Here is a 21,746-nt window from a genome sequence, read left to right as displayed (position 1 = left end):
CTTCAGACATTTTATTACCCACCCGCCTTTGTAACTCAACCAAATACTACCCCTCTTTTACTTTGCCCTAGGCTAGCATCACAAATAGCTTCCAACGCCTCCAAAATTTACTTCAGTCATCATTTTTGCCCCATGAAGCATCTGCCCTTTTCCTCTTTTCTTTATTAGAGAGCACACAAAGTGCCGCTAATGCATAGCAAAGACAAGTTGTCGATGCATACAGAGCGAGGTTATGACTCGAAGCAGCTTTTCAGGATCTACACTCATCGGGGTACACACCTACAACTTGTTTGCAAAACATTTAAAGAATCAACAGAGGCTGTTTTGGAAAAGAATCAATTTACTTGACAAAGTATTCACCAGGAATGTACAGCAACAAAAAGGAAAAAAAAAAAAAAAAAAAAAAGTAGATGAAATGGCTTGCAAGATGCGTGGAGCAACCAATGTCAGTCATTCATTCCAACAGACCCTAGAAAGAAGAACACCTGGAAAAAAAAAGGTTGCGCTTTCATCAGTATTTGCCCACAATTACAAAAACATGTATGGAACAAGCATGGATATAATTTCAAGAAGAAAAGTGAATTAACACAATTGCTGTAAAGGGCATCCGCACGAACAATGGCTACATGCCGATGTTTCTCCAATAGCGAGACTCTTTAATTAGTCCCACGCTCACCACATATACCATATTTTCGCACTTATAACCCACACCAAACATGCAAAAATTTCAGGGATGAAGTAGAGGTGCAGATTATGTGCGAGGTATTTCCTTTGGTGCACCTTCACCGCAATGTGTGTAGGGCTGTGATGCCCCTACAGTAGCAATAGCGACTAAGCCACTGTTATCCCATTGACAGTGCTTATTTTGCACACACAGATCAACAGAATACCAACCTGAAAAAATGTATGCGGCAAGTCATCCAGTTAGTAGCCAGCTAGGCAAGTTCTTTTGCATACACAAATGGGTAATGTTGCTTGAGTAGTAGCTTTGGTCCATCCTTTGATGTATAATATATTCAGGCAATACGCGGGGATATATATATTTTTCGTTGGCGGAAAGTGGGGGTGCGGGTTATACGCGCGAAAATACACTAATGGGTCTCACCTTACCATATAAATATTTGCGAAAAATGAATACCGGATAGGGTCTTCAAGAGTCCAGAACAGATAATCAAAGGGCCCAAGTATCACACTTATAAAGACAGGGTTATTAGTGACTTGGGCACTAAGTTGCCAATTCTCTACCTGCCTTGCTCCTCACTTTGCAAGTGAAGTCCTCACATAAACAGTCAATGCACACTCCTCCATTTCCTATCGGACTTGCTTAGTGCTAGTGAAGACTAAAAACCAGAGTGCGAACTATTTCGTAGGTTTGTGGCTCTCATTAACAATGTGGCATCAGCTGAACATACCAGTCATTCCTTAAAAAAAGTGTGAAAGCGGCAGACAATCAACAAAAGAGACAAACAGAGCAAAACAAATCTTTTCATCTGCAGTGGAACCTTGTCACAACAAAGTAGTGTCGGGGGAAATAAATTAGTTTGTTGTGTCCAATATTCGTTGAAACAGTAGAGGTAAAAACCGGCTCTAACAATTTGCAACCTTGCTCGTGCAAAAACCCTAGATACCAAAACGCTTTATTCTAGGCTTCCAACCCACTACGAACAAGGCAATCCTTACTTCGGAGATAAACCTTTCTCGCCAATATGTAGGTGGCACGGCCAGTCAAACGCGCTTTCACCCTTGACCATCAAAATTTCCGCAACTTTTTCAAACAATTAAAAAAATGGTTGTGTTATCTTTCAATTTTTCTATTTCGTTTTTTTTTTATACCAGCTTTTGAGTTTTCAGCCTCACGCAAACCAAATATTCCTTCATTACAGCCGATATCGCACGCGGCTCTCACAGTTTTGGTTTCACTACAAAAAGAATAAGTGTCACTGATGTGAAGTGTGACCTACCAAAGTTTGTATTTAGTTCGCTATAGCCAATAATTCGCTATATTTGTGTGCATTATAATGAGGTTCAACTGTATTTTTATTTTTATGGAAGAAGTGCAGAAAAATCTCCAACAGCAAAGGCACCACAGGTTTCAGCCAGTCAAGAAAACAGCTGCAGGTTATATGAATTGCATGAAGTTGTGGTGGTGGGGCTTTGGGAATGTGCAGTCTTCGCCAAAGGTTTCTGGGCCATAAAGAATTCAAAGCAAAAGCTTAAAGTTGAAGTGTGACGAATGATTTAAGGACAGTAAGAAATAACAGTGCTTTTGCCAGCTTTCTGGTATAAAACATAATAACTGCACTAGAGATGTAAGCTTGAATTGTGAGCTGTTTATGAGAAATTAACTTTTAACAGCAGTGCTATTTAAGCTTGAGCTTGGTCCGTTGGCGTTCGCAAAAAAAAAAAAAAAAAAAAAAAAAAACAAAGAAAAAATTTTTTTTCTCTGGCACATGGAGCCCAGCACAACCTTCGGCCAGCCGCGTAGGCAAAATCAAGCTTCGTCTGGCTATGACGTTATTGCGCGTGCCGCCACCGCTCGATTTTTGAGAGCATTCTTCCCAGCGTTCGTGGCGTGATCGCTTGCATGCTCTTCTCCTCGCCAGTTCATGTGCGTTCTACCCTGAAGTGAAAGGAGAACAGAACAGCTCACACTACAGACACCACGTTCGTGAAGCCAGTTGCCGCGGGTTCTAGAGCGTGCTAATGCAGTCCATTTAGGGGGAGATGTGAAAGCCTTCAGACAAAAAGATCCGGGCCTGTCCATCATGGAGAACTTTCACTGGTAAGTTCGGAAATCCATGTCAGGTGCGACAGCCGGGTCTTCTACGATGGTAGGGGGGTCGCCAGCTCTGCTCTCTCCAGCCTTGCAGCACTAGTGCGCCAATGTTTTTAACATGGCCCACAAACTTTTGACAAAGACTGTACATCTATGCAGACAAATTTAAAACCATAGCCAGGCGTTAGAGGACAGTGTACACAATCTCACCATCCAAGCGTGATGTTGTCCCGCTGCTAGACATATATGCCGACCCAGAGAAGCAGGAACAAGATGCCAAAGCCCAAGAACACGGCGGCCACTAGAGAGATGACGAGTTCCTTGAAGAGGTCGCGCGTGAACTTCGTCGAGGTCACCTCGTACCTAATCGTGGCAGCGTCAAGGGGGAACTTCATGACTCAGCTGAAAAGTTGTAATCTTCACAGTGGCTCTCAATCGCAGACATGTTCAACTCAACTTGTTGGTTATCAAAAGGGATGATAAACTGAAGGTAAACTACACAGGAAAGTGCAAATAAAGGGCCTCGCTGTTTAGATAGCTGACTGATAAGGTAAGAATAGAAAACGACGCAAAGAAAGACGCACAGAATGACTCGTGCTTTTTCCGGTCACCTGCTCGTTTGATTTTTGTAAACAGGGAAATGTTGAGGGTCGATCAAGCATTCGTCTAATCGCCAGATACAAACCGTTATTAACTGCCACATGCAAACCTACTAACTTGCACAAAAAAAGAGGGGGGGGGGTGATTTACCGGCACAACAGGAAGCCCTACAGTGCCACGCAAGACACAAGGGCCGCAAAGGATACACGAAGAACCAGGCCATGAAGAACAGGCCGATGCCCATGAGCACCAGCGTGAGGTGCGGGTAGACAGCCGGGTTAACCGGGCTGACATACTTGTACATGTGTTCGACGCCCAACTGCAAAAGATAAGAGAAACGGCCAGCAACAACACATCAGACAAACTCGCAGCAACAAGCCCCACGCTACGCGATCAGCAGCTCCTTAATACACGACTGCGCCTACAAAACAAGCTATCAAAAGAGCTTATTTAAAATTGTAGCATCACGAAGATGATTACCAAAAGCACTTACGAGTCGGCAATGACTGGTTTAGAATTACAGCGGTGATAACGAAAGCTCTCAACGCTGCACTTTTTGCAAAACCTGTCCCCACGTTGCACTTAGTACGAGCTACGCAGATGTACGTGCCAGTTAAATACCCATCAAACAGTAACGTGCCAGAGAACACGCTTATTAGAGAAGACGCGAAACTTCTAAATGCCGGCTGACGTTACGGACGTGTTTGGGTGTACGCGTCTACGGACACGCCACGTGTACTCTGTCACTGTCGCGTTATGAGGCAATAGGAGAACTGAATTTCACATTTAGAGACTCGTGAGAGTGTGCTTTACATGCAGGAAGTAACTGTAAATACCTTAGTAGAAATAAACGCAGGGGATTTTGTGGTAAAGAGCGGAACAGCGGAACTTACCAAACCGACAGTAGCCATGTTTGCAAATTGAGTGACGTAGAAGAAGACAAACTTATGTTGGCTGCCAAAATTTTAGCACAGTCACAGCCAACAAAAGCCAATTGCTAACAGTCTTTAATAAAGGCATACATAATCTAAAGTTAGTATTATTTAAATTACCATTGTTCAAACGTTGTGGCGGAACTTTTTTTAATGAGCTGAAACCTGCCTTATCACTTTTTTTTTGTTTAAAGCTGCTGAAGCACACAAACACTAGTATTTATTGGTGATTATCGGTCAGCTGACTTCATAAATATCTGCGTGTCATACATTTGAGCTGTTTAGAAGTTGAAATGAAAGTTCAAGTACAAATTACAACCTAGGAGGCGGAGTCTCTCTCACACGTCGTCTGCTCCAGAAGGCTTGCATCTTTGTAGATACACGTGCCTTACCCTAGATAAAACCCCAATAAATATTCTCAGAAACGCGATGCACGAGGATTGAATGTTCTTACCATGATTTTCTTTATTCTTTTTGTAAAACTTTGATAAGGGACGCAGGGAAAGGAGGAAAAGTGATAGATGCGGAGAACGAATGCGCGGCCGAGGCGGCCATTTTCAGGTCAAGTTCGACAGGCTCCTCCCTTCCACAGGCCTCGCGTACCAGCGCCTGCTCGTACGATCGTCGTTTCCTCGTCGGGTTGGGTTTGCCGGGCCGTCTTGAAGAGGTTAGAGTTGCCGAAGGAGGAAACCAGAGTGTAGACGGCCGGTTCGGTTGCTGTGTTGGGCTCATACATCACCGGGAGCAGACAAGCCCGGACCATGACGACGAAAGGCGACCAGTGCCCGGTAGCAGACGCTTCGTCGTGGGTGTCCGTGTTCGCCGTTCTGGGACTTTTCTTCGTCGCCTATTTCTTGGCGCGTATCCTGTACGCGTTATGGCGTGGATTCTACACCTGCTACCTCGCCCGGTGGTTGGGCCACAACGTCAACCTGCGCAAAATGGGCGAATGGGCCGGTAAGTGTGACGATAATCGCCCCATTGGCGGGGCCAGACTTGTTTTGTGACTCGTGCGGCATCGGGGCAGTGTTTTTAATCTGGGAAAACAATCTGCCGCCGTTGGCAGTGTTTCGTCCGGCCCGACGTTTTTCGCGTATTTGATAGCGTCGTTTGCATTCTGTATCACCTGTAGTCCTTGGACTGTTTTTCATGGGGAAAGTGTGCATGTCGAGTGCAGTGCTTTTTTTTTTTTTTTTTCTGCGTTTTGTGCACTTTGTGCATCCAAGTGACCTTTCGGCTGGCGCGGCCTCTATCCTAACTTGGCATTTTTATGCATGGAGGAAAAAAAAGTTTATTTTTCTTCCATGTTTTTATGACTTCGTAGTACCAGTCGTTAAAATGGTAGTGTACCATAGCCTTGTACCACGCGAGTCTGTGTTGGGACAAGGCTAGTTGCGTCTCTGTCACTTCCTTGCTTTGCGGCGTTTCTTAAGAACATGAGACGTTATCTCGAGGCTTTACGTAGAAAACGCGAGACACGCTTGTTTGAACACACAATCGGGCGTAATAAAACTGCGATCTTCGCTGCGTGCATCTTCGCGATCTCCGGCGCCAAATTCGTAATTTATTGCAGTCCACTCCGTGTTGTAAAATTCCTTACACTTCTAGCGCTTCTGGTACCGCCATAAATAGAACTGTCGGCGCGCAAAGCCGACCGTCATGCGCCGTTGACCGTCAAAAGGGGATAAAAAACACGATAACAGCGAGGCGTCGGCTCTTCTGATAACCGAAATAACCGTCTTGGGACAAATCGATGTTAACCTTGAATTGTGGGACTGAAAAAAGGTATTGGCGCCCGCGCAATGACGTCAGTGCTTACGCCGTGCGCATGTTCATTTTCCCAGCAACCGGGAAAACACCAGCACCTTAGCGCGCCCGCATCGCCGCCCCTTAAGAAAAAGAAGAAAAGAAGACGTGGTGTGGTTTCTTTGCCGAGGAAAAACGGCGACAATGACTCGCCCGCGACGTCGTGGCTACATTTCCTCTTACCTGCAACATTAGAGTCAAGCTCGTCTTGTTATCAAATCCCACATGGGCGTTCATTTAAAGAGAAAAATGTACCCTTGTGGCGATGGTTATTTTTCGCTTTTGTCGGTTGGGTTGGAATCGAACGGGTTGGCTAGGTGGATGCATTCACATTAAGGGGAGGCAGATTCATTTTTTATATCCTCCTTTTTGTCGTCCCTTCGCTGTCAACTTCTGTGGGTTGCCCTTGCCCTAAATGTGCCATGGTATGTGCTGCCTCTAGTACTCAGTGCAAGGAAAACACACACGTACAGCACTTAACCTGTTCATATGCGCCTAGGAATTGCCACGTTTGGTTATCTGCACTCCCTCTGTTTATTCGTGGAAGCCTGAAGAAAGCACTGAAGTCTGTTCCACTTATAGAACTGACTCTGAGGTTGTCGTTCCATTTAAGTGGCAGTTTCGGTTAACGGCTCTCTAGATTAGTGTGTGGCGGGGTACATAATTTCCTCAATTACCATACCATAATTACCATAATTCCTCAATTTCCTCAATTCAAGTTCAAGATATAGTTCAAATTAAGCGAAGGAAATGGGCATGAGCTGGTCACGTAATGCGAAGGATGGACAACAGGTGGACCATCCGTTTGACAGACAACCCGCCGCGGTGGCTCAGTGGCTAAGGCGTTGCGCTGCTGAGCACGAGGTCGCGGGTTCGTTTCCCGGCCGCGGCGGCCGCTTTTCTGATGGAGGCGAAAAGCAAAAACGCCCGTGTGTACGAGACTTCGGCGCACGTTAAAGATCCCCAGGTGGTCAAAATTAATCCGGAGCCCTCCACTACGGCGCGCCTCATCGCCTGCGTTGCGTCGGCGCGTTTAACCCCCCCCAATCAATCAATCAATCAATTACCGTACCCTTCTGCCTCCTCTAGCAATCTACCTCTGCTTTCGGTTTTGATTGTGGTGTTGCCTAAGTCAGAAACCAGAATGAGTGTTCGTTTGTTTATGTGTGTATGTTTGCACTCACAAATGCATACGATGTTTTAATTGTTTGGTTTGCATATATTTTTAATTCCGGTGAAAAGCAGGAAAGTGTTTAGTCGCTTTTCTTTTTTTTTTTTTTTCCTCTTTACAATACATGCAGTTAAGCGGACTTTCTGCTCTCTGCCTTGCAGCTGTAAAAAGAAATGACCACTGGCTTATTTGGGCTCCCTGAGAAGCAATAGACAATGCATAAGAAGGGCTAGCCACGCTATTTAAAGTGCGCTGAGTGAATTATAGCCCTGCTACACAGGCCTTTGAAATGACGTTTGAGTGAAATCGCCTCCGAAGTTTCAAATGTGTGACATTTGAAATTTCGAAGCCCAACTGACTCTTGTGTCATTTGAACTGCCCATGTAGCAGTGCTTGTACAAGCTTCTCGTGTTCTCTTAGGCATAGGCATTTTTTTTCTCAACGTAAGGCTTGCTTCAGTATGTTGTTCCCACATTGGTCACTTGCTGTTTTAGTTTTTGGTTTATTGTTTGAAATTGTAGCGATTCCAAGTCTTACTTCGAGTGTGTTCAAATTGTTTAAGATGTACCGAACCTAAAAAGAATGTGGTTGCTCGTCCAAGTTAGGTTGAATCAGGTTTGATTTCCAGGCAGCTTTTCTCAGTGTTTATCGATGTCGTTATTCTCTTCGCAGTTGTCACGGGGGCTTCAGATGGCATTGGCCGGGCATACTGTGAAGAGGTAAGCTTTACTCCAGACATCGTTAGGTTTTTGTATTGCTAACATGTCATTCTTTTCTTTTATATTCTATTTAGCTCGCTGCACGTGGCCTCAACATCGTTCTCATCAGCAGGACCCTCGAGAAGCTTGAGGCCGTAGCCAGGGACATCGGTGTGTGGTCTTTTGCTGTGTTCTTTTTTCGTTCTGTTGCCTTCGTTCTAGCCGTTCAACATTTTATTTTCTAGCTGTCATTTGTCTCTGCAGCTTGAAATTTTCAAAGCAAACTTGCTCCTTGCTGATTTGATAACGTTTCAAGGTTTTGTGTGTGCAGCGAGGCATGGTTTGAATTGATATTACAACTTTGAAGTTTGTAATGATATGAGGTTAAAGTTAAATTGAGTTTCATTATGCTGGTGAATTAGATTATTAAAAAAATGTGGATAGCAATAAAATAATTTAAATTTTTGATAGGCCAAGAAAACTACAAGAAAGCATGAAAAAAAAAAAGATCTATGACAGAAGAATACAGACCAAATTTGCATCATTTTCAAATCGTAGAAAAATGATATGCGTTGATGCTAAAGTGACGCTGGTGACATTAGCCATGAACTACTGAGTGGGTTGTAAAAGAATGTCACAAACCTATTAGAATATTAACTTTTTTAGAGCATGCCACCAGCAGAACTCCCGGCCACAAAAATAACAAACCACTATTTGAACGGCATGCCATTGATTGGCTGGCTTTGAAAAGTTGGCTGACATCAGCCAACATTTCATGCAGTCTTGTTTATCTCAGACCTAGGCTCAAAAAATGCCCACGTACAAGCCATGTAGTCATGCAAGAAAGCTCCGAGCAATAGTCCTAACAAATCTGGAGAGTTCCGCTATGGCATGCCGTTACAAAATACTTATGCGTTGCGCCCAAAGTTTTCAATCGTTGTGCAAGATTGGTGCTGAACAAAAGAAATTCGGTGCTGGCTGTAGTTTGCTGTTGTAGTCAACATTAGCTGCATAGCAGATTCCAACTGAATGCATTGTTTGGCCTGCAGAGGAAGCATCAAAGGTCAAGACGAAGGTGATAGTCGCGGACTTCACTGCTGGCAACGAAATCTACGACCACATTCGCAGGGAACTCCAGGGCCTTGAAGTGGGAGTCTTGGGCAAGTTTCACTTTTATTTCCTCTTGTACTTCCTCTTGCTTATGCATGTGGAATCTACTTCTACTGTGAGAGTATTATGTGAAAGGTAGGGAATGAAACACGTACAACGCATTGCTGTTCTCTAATCTGTGGTTACATGCACAGTCTTTGCCCTGATGATCTTAGAAGTGCTGGAAAAGTTGTGTGGCTTGACTTAGCCGGTAGGCACACCTTTAAGCACCCACATTGATTGCAAATGAAGTTCTGGGCATTAGGCTAACTTTTAGTTTGTGTTGAATTGTGACTGGAGGCGTGCGCTGGCCCAGTGCTGATGTTCGTGCACTAAGTTGAGAAAGCGCAATCTTACACATACAGCCTTTTGTGATCATTGGAATGCTTTTGTTTGTCCAAACTGAATGAACAAAAGGCCTGCAAACTCGAAGGAAACCAGTAGTGTTGGCCTACATAATTAGGTGTCTTATTGTCTCTTGTAGAATTAAACAAGTGCATGCTTTCAAAATCGAGGTCCATGTAGTGAGCTCGCGTTCATGACGGATTGCACTTCACCTCTCTCGCTCTGATGTTACGATGTTCTTGCAGATGCTGTATCGCAGTGATTGAGTGATTAATTTGTGATTGAGCAGTTTTTTTTGTCCATCAACTTCTGTTGTGAACTGATAAGCTATCTTTTGCCGCAACTTCCGGTGATCTTCTGTTGGTGTAGAAGTTGTTTCGCTTGCTAAAGTTGTGCAAGATTGCTTTGCTTGGGAGCTGAGATTAGCTTTTGTCCTCTTTCCCAACAGTGAACAACGTTGGCGTCAGCTATGTCTACCCCGAGTTCTTCAGTGTGGTACCGGATGGTGACAGGGTAAATAAGGCCTGCATTTATTTGACTTTTTCTGCTCTGACCAAGCATTTTATCACTGGTATGCTCTAAGCAGAAAGCACTTGAATGCAGTATGGAGCTGCAAATACCCTTAACATACCTTACACCAAGAAAAGATGCGTAACAGACAACAGGAATGTCTCCGATGCCTTGTGCAGTGCGAGATACGAGACCCACTGTTTAAGTCTTCAATCGTTTTCCGTTTATAAGTTTACAGCTGAGGTTGTCTTATTAGTAATTTCCGAAGTGCGAGCTAACACACTTCAGCTGTCTGCCATTGATCTCAAATTGCAAAGCAGCCAAAGAGTGGCTTAAACTCTGGTCAGCCGCTATTGTAGCATGTAGCACAGCTGAGGTGTCGGCGTAACACGGTAAATAAACATCTGCATTTTCTGCAGGTCATGGACAACATCATCCGAGCCAACTGCGTCGCTGGAACAATGGTAAGAGATGATTTTATAACAGCAATACTTCCGTTGACCTAATGAACCATGGAAAGGGGAGTGAAATGAGTAATGCTTAGGGAAAGGAGGCGAGTGTCTTGAATCAGGGAACAAACTTTGGGGAAGGCGTCCTAGCTGAAATCAAGAGAAAAAAACATGGAGTTGGGCTAATGGAATTTCATGGCAAAGGGATGGATCGGACAGTGCAGTAGGGGGGCGGTTGAAAGTTGATGGGAGAGGCCTTCATCCGGCAGTGGAGGTAGCACAAGCTAAGGATGATGATGATACATAGAGAAGTGATCTGAAAACAAGAATCTGATGCATCCGCGTTTTTTTCTGTCGGTTGTCGCAACTCCAGATGACTCGCATCTGCCTGCCTCAAATGGACGAACGTCGCCGGGGGGTGATCATCAACGTGTCTTCCATCTCGGCCATGCACCCGCTGCCTCTCCTCAGCACCTACGCAGCCTCCAAGGTACTGGGCCCATCACTGGTCACTCCGAATAGCCATGGTGCCTGTGGAGTCATTTTTTTCTGCATCTGTTGCTAAGGATGCTTCCTTCAGAGCTACTAGCTTAATAGTAGATGCAAGGTAAAAGGCAGTGATGTTTCCTGTCAAAAGGCAAATTCTAGCTTTGCAGGCAGTGCAAGTCTGGTGATGTTGAAAGGCACCACTGAGCTGAGCTTCCTGTATTATTCCAGCGAGTGGTTCTTAGATGAAGGTCCACTGACCACAAGGAATCTGTGAAACCTTTTGCAGAACTCTCTCTCCTCCACCCTTCTGGCAAGCCTTGCTGGCAACGCGGAAAGGTGGCTTTGCCACAGGGCACGAATGTGTGTTAGACGTTTCCGCACAACGTCCCCTTTAAAGTCTGCTTTGTGCACAACACTTGAGCCATGCAGGAAAGACAGACACAAAAAAAACGTGTTTTGTACATGTATGGAATTGAGCACGGGTGTCTTAACCTCCGAGAACAAGATGTGTGGTATTGTGACACATATCAGGGTTTTGCAAGCCCTGAATGGATTGGCGTTACAGTCATAGTTAATCCTCGTTATGCAGTAAATGGTGGTGAGCCAGAAATAGTGCATGCAGCAATGCTGAACGGTAGTACGACATAACAGGTTACAGCAAGGTTAGAAATGCTGGGTTGTGGATTCGACATGGAAATGTCAAGCCCACCATTGTTTTGTGATAAACCAGAGCTGCGGTTTAGGCTGTTTTTACTGTATCTGGTTCACCTCCCGACAGCCACAGCACCTAGTCAAAATTGTACCGTTGGAATTGTACAGCAACACATAACCCCCGCGCGAAGTTTTGAATAATGCACGCACTTTGATCAAAGCCGAACTTGGTTGCCAAGGTATTGATACCAAAAAGATTATTTTTCTTTTTCCCCGACTTCAGTTAAGTGACTGTGTTGCGATTTCTTGCAGGCTTACACGGACTTCCTCTCCCAAGGACTGCAGGCTGAGTACAAGGAGCGTGGCATCTACATTCAGGTGAGGACGTGTTTTCTATTCTGTTGTGCAGGTCTGCTTTTACGTTTACCTTCGCGAATGTTCTTGCAAATAGAACCAATTTGATTTAAAAGGTCATAAGAAATGGCTAGAAGAGCCACAAGTTGTGGGTGGCATTATTTAGTAGTATTTAGTAGTAGCAGTGGTTCAAATAGCAAATCAAACTGTACCTGTTAAGTATGTGATCGACATTATCGTGGTATAGCTCACGCATATTTTTAAATTAGGCTCGTTTCCGTATTAAAATTTTTCCCTATAACATGCAAATCGCAAAGGTAGCAGCAATATTCAAAAAAGGGTAATAAAACGGACAAGACTAACTGTCGCCCCATATCAGTTTTGCCTGTTTTCCCTGAAGGCTTAGAAAATGTTATACTTAAACGTCTATCGTCATTTATCGACTGTCATAAAATCGTGAGTCCTGCTCAGGACGGTTTTCGCAAGCAGAAATCGACTGCCAAATTTATATTTCATAACTTCGAAGTCAAGCAAATAGTACTGTGATTATTTCTGGATTTCTCGAAGGCATTTGATCTTATCAATCCCAAAGTTTTACTGGAGAAGCTCAACTATTACGGTATTAGAGGCATAGCTCATGCTTTAATTTCTTCAAACGAACCACGTGTACTGCTCGGGATTTCGACTACACCTTCCTGAACGCCCGTGCTTCCGTTTTCGCAGTCCGTCATGCCGGCGTACGTGTCGACCAAAATGTCCAAGATCCGCAAGGCGACCTACATGGTCCCCACAGCCACCGCCTACGTACGAGAGGCCCTCAACACGGTCGGAGTGGAGCACGCCACCTACGGCTACGGTCCCCACAAATTCCGGGTACGGCCACCATGCCTTTTCATTCCTAATTGGCAAGTAATGGTGATGGATTTAGGAGGAATGCCTAAATTGCGACATGCAGGTATATAATAACCTAACTGGAATAAGAAAAACAGCAAATATTCACAAATTTAACACAAGTTTTTGGTGAGTGACACGATCCTTGTCGTGAATTTCTGAACTTGAATTCATTTTGTTTGATGCCACGGTAGTGTGCAACTTTCGAGGTGCAACTACAAATTTAATGTGCGTTAAGATTTTTTAGCATGAACTCTCGGATTTGATTTTTGGTCATGCAATGTGTGAATGCAAGTTATTTCATATCAACAGTTAAGCAATGGTAGGAGAAGGGAAGTTATTGTTGGTTCCTTCTTAACAGTCTTGATGCAGTTAAACATGCAATCACTTGAGGGAGAAGGGGGCGGGGCTTTGGTCTTTTTCATAAAGTTAATTGCAGGAAATTTTGCATCAGCTAAAAGAAATTGTACATTTTTGTGGTTCTGTTGCACTGATCAGTTCATAAGCTTTCGAATGCAGCGAAAATTGTGCGAATTTGGCCAGCACACCCAGCGGTATTGTACCTGACAGTAGAGTTCATCTGGAAAAAAAAAAAAGTGTTGAGAAAACAAGGCGCGTTTGAAATCGTATGCAAAAAAGACGGTTTAGGGGACTTGATAGTGCGACAGCTTTATTAATAATGAAGGTACAGCTGTGGTATCTCGCAGGTACATTCTTTGAGACATTGAGGCTGGACTGCAAACAAAATCAATATGAGAAATTGGGTTTTTTTTTCCAGCAAAGCTGTTAAGTAAATTGTTATTTTGCGTGTCCGCAGTTGAAAATACCATGAAAATGCTGAGCGCTCGCGAGTGCGTGCGTTGCGGCGACCGCCCAACATCCCGGACACATGTTTGTCAAGCGAGGCATACCCATTTAGAAATCCCTAGATTGGCCAAAATTGGCAAAAAAAAAAAATACTCTAGCATTTGGCGTAGTTATGGCAACACTTGCTCAAAACGAGAAAGACACGTCATAGCGTACGGCCCTCCAAGGTGATGGCTAATGATTATCACTTCCAAAAAAATGAAGGGAAGCTCACACTTACAGCAAAAATGATGGAGTAAAGGTCGTTGCGGCAGCAAGGAAGAAGCAAATCGGCTGCAATCGTGGACTTAAACCGCTGCGATGGTTGTGAAGGTTGCGTACAGCTTTGCTACCTTCCAGTCTTATACGTTAGTGTAAGCTTCCTTTTTTTCTTCTTATTCTTTCTCGACTTTTTTTTTTTTTTTTGCGAATTTTTGCAAATTTTTGGTTTTTAAGTCTAGCATCTTGGCACCCATTCAAGCATTCTGTGGAAGCAGCAATACAACCCCAGCTCTCGCCTAACTGCCAAACTTGTGCATTCACTTGGAGTTTTCCCACTAAATTATTCTTTTTTCCCTCGATACGCGTGCAGGCCTTGGTTCAGCGCAAGCTTATGGAGTGCCTGCCCCACGACGTGTTCATGAACATCTCGCGAGCTTCCCTGCTCCAGATCCGGAAGCTGTACTACAAGAAAAAGAACATCCAGGACACCTTCCTGGGAAAGAGCCTCCCGGCCAGCGGAGGAGACACCAAGAGCCAGTAGCCAACAGTAGCCGATCGGATTACTTCACCCTTCTGCCACTCACCGATGCACGCAGCATTGTCACACTCTCTCTCACCTGCAATGCTCACACGGTTTTTTAAGAGGGCATGTAACTACTGCAGTCTCTGGGGAGGAGCGGTCCTGCACTTTTGTTTTTCCTTTCCTTAAACGTCCGTGTATTAGCTGGTATTTGTGGCTTCCTTTTTGTCTTGTCTTGTCTTCCGTTCGACCACTTTTTGCGATGAACAGGCCTGCATTCCACATTTCGTTTGCTCCAGAGATGTGGCCATGCATTTTTGTACAAGAGTTGTGCTTGGTTTTTGTGCTGTAACCGAGAAATAAAGAACTTTTTTTCTAGTTATCTTTCAAACCTCCAAGCTGGACCCAAGGATCAGCGTCACTTGACTCTGTAAATCAAAAATCTGGCTAACGTCGCAACAAAGAAATAGCAAACAATATGGCTGATGGCACAAAGAACGACAGCAGATAAAAGAAGGCTTGGACTGATGCCATATCTTTCAGGAAAGCTCCAGTAAACGAAGTAAATTTTGTAAATTCTGTAAATTTTGGTTTTGGTGGGAATCGAACCCAGGACCTCTGGAATGCAAGATAATAAGCATGCAATGCCGTGACAGCTCAATGGCACTAGCCAACTGAAAATAAACCTAGTGCATGCATTATGAACTTAACTTTCCAAATGTGTTAGAAATGGAAATCATTCAGGCAGGCCAATTAGTGTCCTCTTTACTTGGCGATGTGAACACAGGTATGTAATGGTTTGATGATGTGCTTGAAACTCTGATGCTGTCTGCCAGTGCCCGGGGCTTTACGTATGGAAAAGCTGGTGCCTATCTTAAAAAAGATCTTGAAATGGAGGCGCCACCTGGGGTGTCCAGAACGAAATGTGCAGTGCAGTTTGTGGGATGGTGGATTACTTTATTTCAGTCTGCTTACACTTTAAAGTAACTGCGTGGTTAGCGTATTTCCAAACGCTTCGCTGCACAGAGCACCCACATGACACACCTGTTCGTGCGATGCAGAACGATAATTAAGTGTCGCCATTGGCTGCGACCCAAACCTAAAGCGACCTAGAACGTACTAAGTCCCTATTATTAACATAAACAACACGTAGATTTGTGTTTAGAAAAAAAAAATTAGACAAAAAGGTAAGCAGTGAAAAAAAAACCCGATAACTACGAGACAGACCTGCTGGGGCTCGAACCCAAGCCGGCAGCGCCGTTACTCAGTTCTCTACATCGAGGCCACAGAGCGCGAACGCTAGGCGCCGTTTAGCAGGCACTCAAAATAATAGCGCGCGCAGTGACCTCACTCGCGTCACATGGGTGCTCTGTGCAGCGAAGCGTTCGGAAACGCGCGTGGTTATCCTAAAAAAGCGGCAAAATTTTTGACCTGCTGCCACATTTTGTCACACCCTCCTGCAAACAGGCACCAAGTGTTTTGTTGGAGATACCCCAGGTGGCACTGCTATTCTAAGGCTAGAACTGTTCCAAGATTGCCATCTTCCTCCCCTAAGCTACAATTGTTTGGTTTCTAAATACGCAGGCAAGCGCATTTTGTGACCAAACAATTTGGCGTTCATGGAAAGTTTGAGCTTGAATGAAGTAGCGGTTTGTGCAGTTAATGTTGTTACAATAAATAAAAGTCGTCCCCCCCCCCCTCCCCCCCTGAGTAAACCGCTCTTCATTCACGCTGTAACTTTTTACAAAGATAGCATTTTGCGGTCTATTCTGTTTAATACCAAGAGTGAAGGTTGCCCTTACCTGCTTATTTAGAGAACAAATGCCGACTCATGGGGCATCACATATTTTGTTAAGGTGCCGCCGTAGTTTTACGAATGATTTCACATTTGCGTCTTAATGAGTGCTTCAGTGTCCTTGTAATGCAGGTATCCAGCTGAACTACCACTCCTTCATGCCAAACTAAAGTGTGCAATCTCAGAACTGCAGTTGCAGCTTCAAGTTTTAGCATATTCAACTTCATTCGTATTTCTCCTACCAGGCAAAGAGAAAGAACCCCTGGGAAGCTTGAAAAACCAAGTTTTGCTGTTTTTTGTCTTGCTACACCACTATTCTGTTAATTATTTTTCTGTTAACCATCTCGGAAACTATAATTTCAAGTGAAAAATACATGCAGCCCTGGCTCCACAGCAACACGGTATCACAGGCCTGTTGCAAAAGCACTGTAGCATGCACAAAGTTGCCAAGTCCAAACCTCACTGAAAGAAAGAATGAGAACCGCTTAATTCCATCTCATGGCTAGGTGAAATTTGCGTGTTCCAAGTCTGAAAGTAGGGAGACAAGCATCTCTGTGTAGTGCTGACCCTTTAATTATACGTTCCCGTGAACAAGTGCATCCACAGAGGCAAAAAATGGCCCCAAACATTCAATGGCAGTAAATCTATAGTGACGTAGGAACTATACTTCAGCCATGTTGGTGCTGCTCAAAAAACCAAGCTGTATGGAAGGAACATGGTTGACAACGTTTGATCGTGGGTAGCCAAAATACGTCTTGGTGCACAATTTGAGCCATGGTCGGGGGTCTAAATCCCCGAAGCTGCGAAAGCTGGCAATTGCACACACCAATATCTCCACTTGCTGTTTGCAGTAGATCAGATTGCATTTGTCAAGCGCTTAGTCGCAGTTGTATACATGTAGACGGAAAGTTGAGTAGAAGCTTCAGAAAGTTTCTGGAGGTATGAGCATAACCGTTGGGCATATGTCGATGCTATTATTTACAGTAGAACCCCGGTTATACGACTTTCTCGGGACTGTGAAACAGCGTCAAACAATCCGGACAACAATTACGCCTAGAAATACAGTTTCACGCGACGGATTTACAAGAAACTTCAATGTAAACTACCAACTAATGTGTGGCAGGGCACGGACGCCTAAATCAGTGAAAAAAGTCAATGCGAAATGAAAGATGCAGTGAAAGTGCCAATCATTCTGTATTAAAACAAACCTTGTACTGCATTCCACTGCCGCAATTGCCGACAGCCAGTGCAAATCATGTAATCGCATCAGATAACCGACGTTTTTAAATGCATTGTTTCTACAGTGATTTTGCGGAGCTCAACTAGTCCGTTGTAAAACTCGAGAATATACAACCAAGGTTCCACTGTTCTTCACTGTTTTGCACGTTCCAAGCTTTGCAACGTTACTTCGCCAGTTAACTCACTCTTTGGCAATATAATGCCACCGCTATCCCAGTCAAATGTGCACCATAAAGTACTTCATGAAGCCCCATAAAGATCTTTATTTTTTTAAATCTAGACGTACCTGAAGCGACTTGCCGTTACCAAATAATGCTCCTTCTATCCCTGCAAAAACTATGCGATGCAGCTTCATCTCAAAGTGTCAAGTTGATGACAACAGCAATAAAAAACCCCATCACCAAACATGACATTTGGAAACCATACATACAGCTAGAAACATCACCGTCACACCCGATCGCTATAAACCCAGGTACGCACAATTCATTATGTCCACTTTTACAATGAAACAAACGCTTGTGACGTACTATTTAAAAATCATAATACCTGCAATACTTTCCACATTTCGCTTCGCATATGCAAAGTAGTTTTTCATAATGCACTGCTTTGTACTGCAAAGCCTGCCAGTTCGAACAATCGTGCAACTATGGCTAAATTAATATACAACAAAAAGTATTTGGAAACCTGATTTAACGACGCCCATGACAACTCGGAATGTCAGGTTAAAGCCCAGGCTTCCCATGGACAAAAAAAAAGATAACCTATCAGCTTTTGGCACTAATATTAACACAGAACTAAGTACAAAGCTTTCACAGATATTGCACACCTTCTTGGCCAGATATCGATCCACTGTGGTTTAAAACAAAGATTTAAGCAACTGAGTTGTCGAAGGTTAAAAAAAAAACGTTCTTCCGCAAGCAGCAAAATGGAAAATCTTTATACACATGTAGTAGGCTAAACTACATCACCCCTTGAGCACCTCTAAGATAAAAACTACCGGAATATGGTTAATTTATCCACCAACAAACAAAGATCTACGCAATAGAGCATGGGGCACTGAGGGGACGTATACAACACATATCGTGCTGATCGTTATATCAAATCAAATGAAGACTAGTTTAACACTGAGCAGTAGGCTCTGATTCAGTGCAAAGCACTTCTATCTTTTCACCGGTGATAGACAAATGTGCTCCCGTAACTGTAGGCCATCGTATGGTGACACGGTTACATTGGGTTATGTCACAATGGGACATTTTATGCTGCTTGTTATGCAAGAAACATTAAATCTAGGTAAAATAGCACCTTGGCACTTAGAAGCCAGAGTGAAAACGGTGTTAGTATTGACCGTTTCGTATTGCAACAGAGCACCTCGCAGCTCCAGCAGAGTGCCGTATGTTTAATAATTTGGCAAAAGCATAAGAGAGCCCCCCCTACTGTTCTCAAAAAATAAGTCGCCCGGCCACAGCGACCGCGTGTCGTAACAAAAATATTGCAATTTCTAGATGAAGGTCATGGAAAAGTGGCGTGACTGCACTGGTCCCTGTCAGCTGGGTAGTCGCGCCAAAAACTGCCACAGCAAAAACGGGGTGCTACCATGAGCCGACCGTAACTCGCAAGACGACGTTGACAGAGTCATCGCGACGTGAAAGGGTGTCACATAATAACGGCAGCTATCTTCGCCAAAGGCATTGTGCAACGCAAAACAGATGCGAGATGAAATTAAACAATTTGTTTAGCGCCACAATAGGTGCGACACCAGAGCAGCACGGGTGTGACACTAGTAATACATAAATGGAATCAACAATCTAACGCCATTCCAGGTGCAACACTACAGCAGCACTGTTGCGACACCACGTACAGTAGAAATCAAAACCACGTTGAACGTCATTCCCGGTGCAACACCAGGGCAGCACTGGTGCCACACTTGCGGGGCACGGGTGTGATGCCGCATCACGTGGTGGAGCTGCGTTGCATCCTAGGGATAAAAATGAAAAGAAACGAGTCTGTGCTCGCACAAATGCCGGCTCCTAGTGCCATGACTGCTCCGGTGCAACGAACGAACGCCTCCAGAGCGTCCTCACACCCTTTGCTCCCCCTTGAGCTCGAGCAGCGGCGAGCGCAGCGGCGAGTGCAACGGCACCTGCACCGGCGAGACGCCGTAGGAGGTCGGGGCCGTGCCCAGCTCAGTGTTCGTGTGTGCCTTCCAGATGACGCGCATGGCCTTGCGTGCCTCGATCAGTGAGCTCTTCTCCATGGCGATCCAGAAGAAGGCCATGATCATGCAGAAGCCCAGCGGCAAGCGTCCGGCACAGCACCAAGATCCAGTGGTACACCTGGGAAAGAATTAAATGCGTTCCACTCAACGTGAAACCTGTTGGAAGTGCAGAGCAGTGATTCACCATAATGGCCTGTACCGCCGTTATCCGCTTACTGCTACCACCCTATGCAATTCAAATTTCCCGCCTTCGCCCCTGCCTGAAACTGCGCGAACGGGAGTTCTGGATTGTATTGCATCACATTGGATTTGGATTGGATTTGGATTGGATGATAAACAGCAGTAAGCATGATAACCAGCTAATCCTAGACAACCAGGAAAGCTAAGAATAACCAGCTGAACCTTAGCTCACGCTACGTATATCCTGGCATAGCCGCTTGGCTTTCGAAGCCTCCGGGTTACACCGCGGCGAAGGGAGGGTGACAGGCTACACCGTAACGCCGTGGTGATATGCTTTGTTCCAGCGAGCGATCTAGGACGACAAGGCGAGCGCCTAAAGTGCTCTGCACTTAAAACCAGTCTGCACCACCAACCTTTTCACTTGTTGCAGAGCGGTCACAATCACCCAACCAACGAAATTACCCGCCACGGTGGTGCAGCGGCTATAGCTGATTGATTGATTGATTGATTGATTGATTGATTGATTGATTGATTGCGTGGTTTAACACGCCAACGCTACACAGGCGATGAAGCGTGCTGTAGTGGAGGGCTCTGGATTAATTTTGACTACCTGGGGATCTTTAACGAATTTAACCAGGGGATCTTTTAAGCTTCGGCGCATTAAAAACAAAAAAAAAAAAAAACAAAATTCTTAAATGGACCAACAACTGAAAGTGCTTGAGCATTACAAACGTTGTCGTGCTAAAGTTGTCGTGCTAAAGAAACAAGCGTTGCGAATTGTTATAAACATTCACGTTGTGAAAAATGAAAGGTGGCAACGTTCGGTGTCTAAACTTCATCACTACAATAAAATACACGACGTAAAAAGTTGTTGCCAGCCCAAAAGTTGTAATAATAAAGCTGATCAAAAACACCAACACGAAAAATTGCCTGGGCACTCCAGTTTGCTTAGTTAAGTGCTTTGAAAGCAAAAGCATTAGGACTTCACGTGGCAACAGTCGTTTGTACATTTAACCCTTTCAGCCCTGAATTTTTTATTTCAAGCGAAAATTGTTTTTGTGTGCGTTTTCGACAGCTGTGGACCTCAGAAGCACAGAAATAAAAAATTACGCTAATACATGCTGCAAGTATTTATTAATTTACAGGCACGACAATTCATTAGGTCGGTAGGCAATTAAAATTGTTCTTTCTTGCTTTTCTTCTTGTCTTAAAACCTATGACATCCTGATCTTACAGAAAAAATATAAAGCTGGTAATCCAAGAATTCACAAATTTGTAGACATTTTGACAAACCGGCATTTCCGTTTCCTTACCTGCCTTGTCCACTGTAGCTTCTTGTGTTTCATATCGTCCAGCCCCACAACAACTCAACACTGGTGATGTCTATCGCAAGAAGCACCCTTGAACAACCCTTGCACAGCTAGGGTTGTTCAACTAGCACAACTAGCACTTTTCGTTTTGTTATTAAGGCACTAGAGAATGATATGTGTTGTGTCATCAAATGACAATGGCAGGGCCGAAAGGGTTGAAGGCAGCCGACCAAGAAGCACGACTGGCAGTGGTGCTCAAGATCTGTTTGAACATTTCACCCGGATGCCAATCATCAGGTAGCACACAGATAACTTTGTTTTTAGAGTAGGCCCTTATTACGTCTCTCCTGCCCATAACGTTTCACAGCAGTGCAAGATTTGAAAGTGTTTCGATATTCCTTGCATCTTTTTGCTTAAAAACCACCTTCCATGGTTGAAATAAGAGCTGAGTGGCTTATTAGAGTCTAATTATTTTAAATTAGACAAAGCTGTATTTTGTCTTTGTTGCCTTTTTAGCCAGACCGACAGACCCACAGCATCGTACCACGTCAGAGACGCACGCCGCTGTGGCACTGAAAGTACTGGGGCTTTACAGTTT

The 21,746-nt window shown here is 44.3% G+C and overlaps 3 protein-coding genes across 4 annotated transcripts in view; 1 reads left to right on the top strand and 2 right to left on the bottom strand.

The window, feature by feature from the left end:
• Positions 1–322: 322 nt before the first annotated feature.
• Positions 323–21,670, bottom strand: Kud (oligosaccharyltransferase subunit 5 kud). 2 transcript variants are annotated; one of them, XM_077674194.1, is made up of 4 exons: positions 21,666–21,670; positions 3,583–3,695; positions 2,987–3,139; positions 323–485 (listed from the first exon to the last, which is right to left on the bottom strand). In XM_077674194.1, the coding sequence occupies exons 2-3, from the start codon at positions 3,678–3,680 to the stop codon at positions 3,013–3,015; spliced, it is 225 nt and encodes a 74-aa protein (XP_077530320.1). In that variant the 5' UTR covers positions 3,681–3,695; positions 21,666–21,670; the 3' UTR covers positions 323–485; positions 2,987–3,012. The 2 variants fall into 2 exon arrangements, with proteins under 2 accessions (XP_077530320.1, XP_077530319.1); XM_077674193.1 differs by lacking the exon at positions 21,666–21,670 and adding an exon at positions 4,270–4,404.
• LOC144142589 (very-long-chain 3-oxoacyl-CoA reductase-like) lies at positions 4,670–14,787 on the top strand. The gene is made up of 10 exons (XM_077674192.1): positions 4,670–5,265; positions 7,958–8,004; positions 8,079–8,154; positions 9,033–9,143; positions 9,926–9,990; positions 10,407–10,451; positions 10,810–10,926; positions 11,889–11,954; positions 12,654–12,803; positions 14,260–14,787. The coding sequence occupies exons 1-10, from the start codon at positions 5,070–5,072 to the stop codon at positions 14,428–14,430; spliced, it is 1,044 nt and encodes a 347-aa protein (XP_077530318.1). The 5' UTR covers positions 4,670–5,069; the 3' UTR covers positions 14,431–14,787.
• Positions 16,762–21,746, bottom strand: part of Nsmase (neutral sphingomyelinase) — a 203,193-nt gene continuing 198,208 nt past the window's right edge. The window contains 2 exon segments of the mRNA XM_077674190.1: positions 16,762–19,737; positions 19,739–19,776. Coding sequence (XP_077530316.1) covers positions 19,521–19,737; positions 19,739–19,776 — 255 coding nt within the window. The 3' untranslated portion in view covers positions 16,762–19,520.

This window comes from Haemaphysalis longicornis, unplaced genomic scaffold (genome assembly GCF_048455015.1).
Source record: "Haemaphysalis longicornis isolate Haplotype H1 unplaced genomic scaffold, Haemaphysalis longicornis Haplotype H1 scaffold_6, whole genome shotgun sequence".
Lineage (NCBI taxonomy): Eukaryota > Metazoa > Arthropoda > Arachnida > Ixodida > Ixodidae > Haemaphysalis > Haemaphysalis longicornis.
The sequence above is the reverse complement of the archived record's forward strand: the minus strand, read 5'-3'. Positions and strand labels throughout refer to the sequence as shown.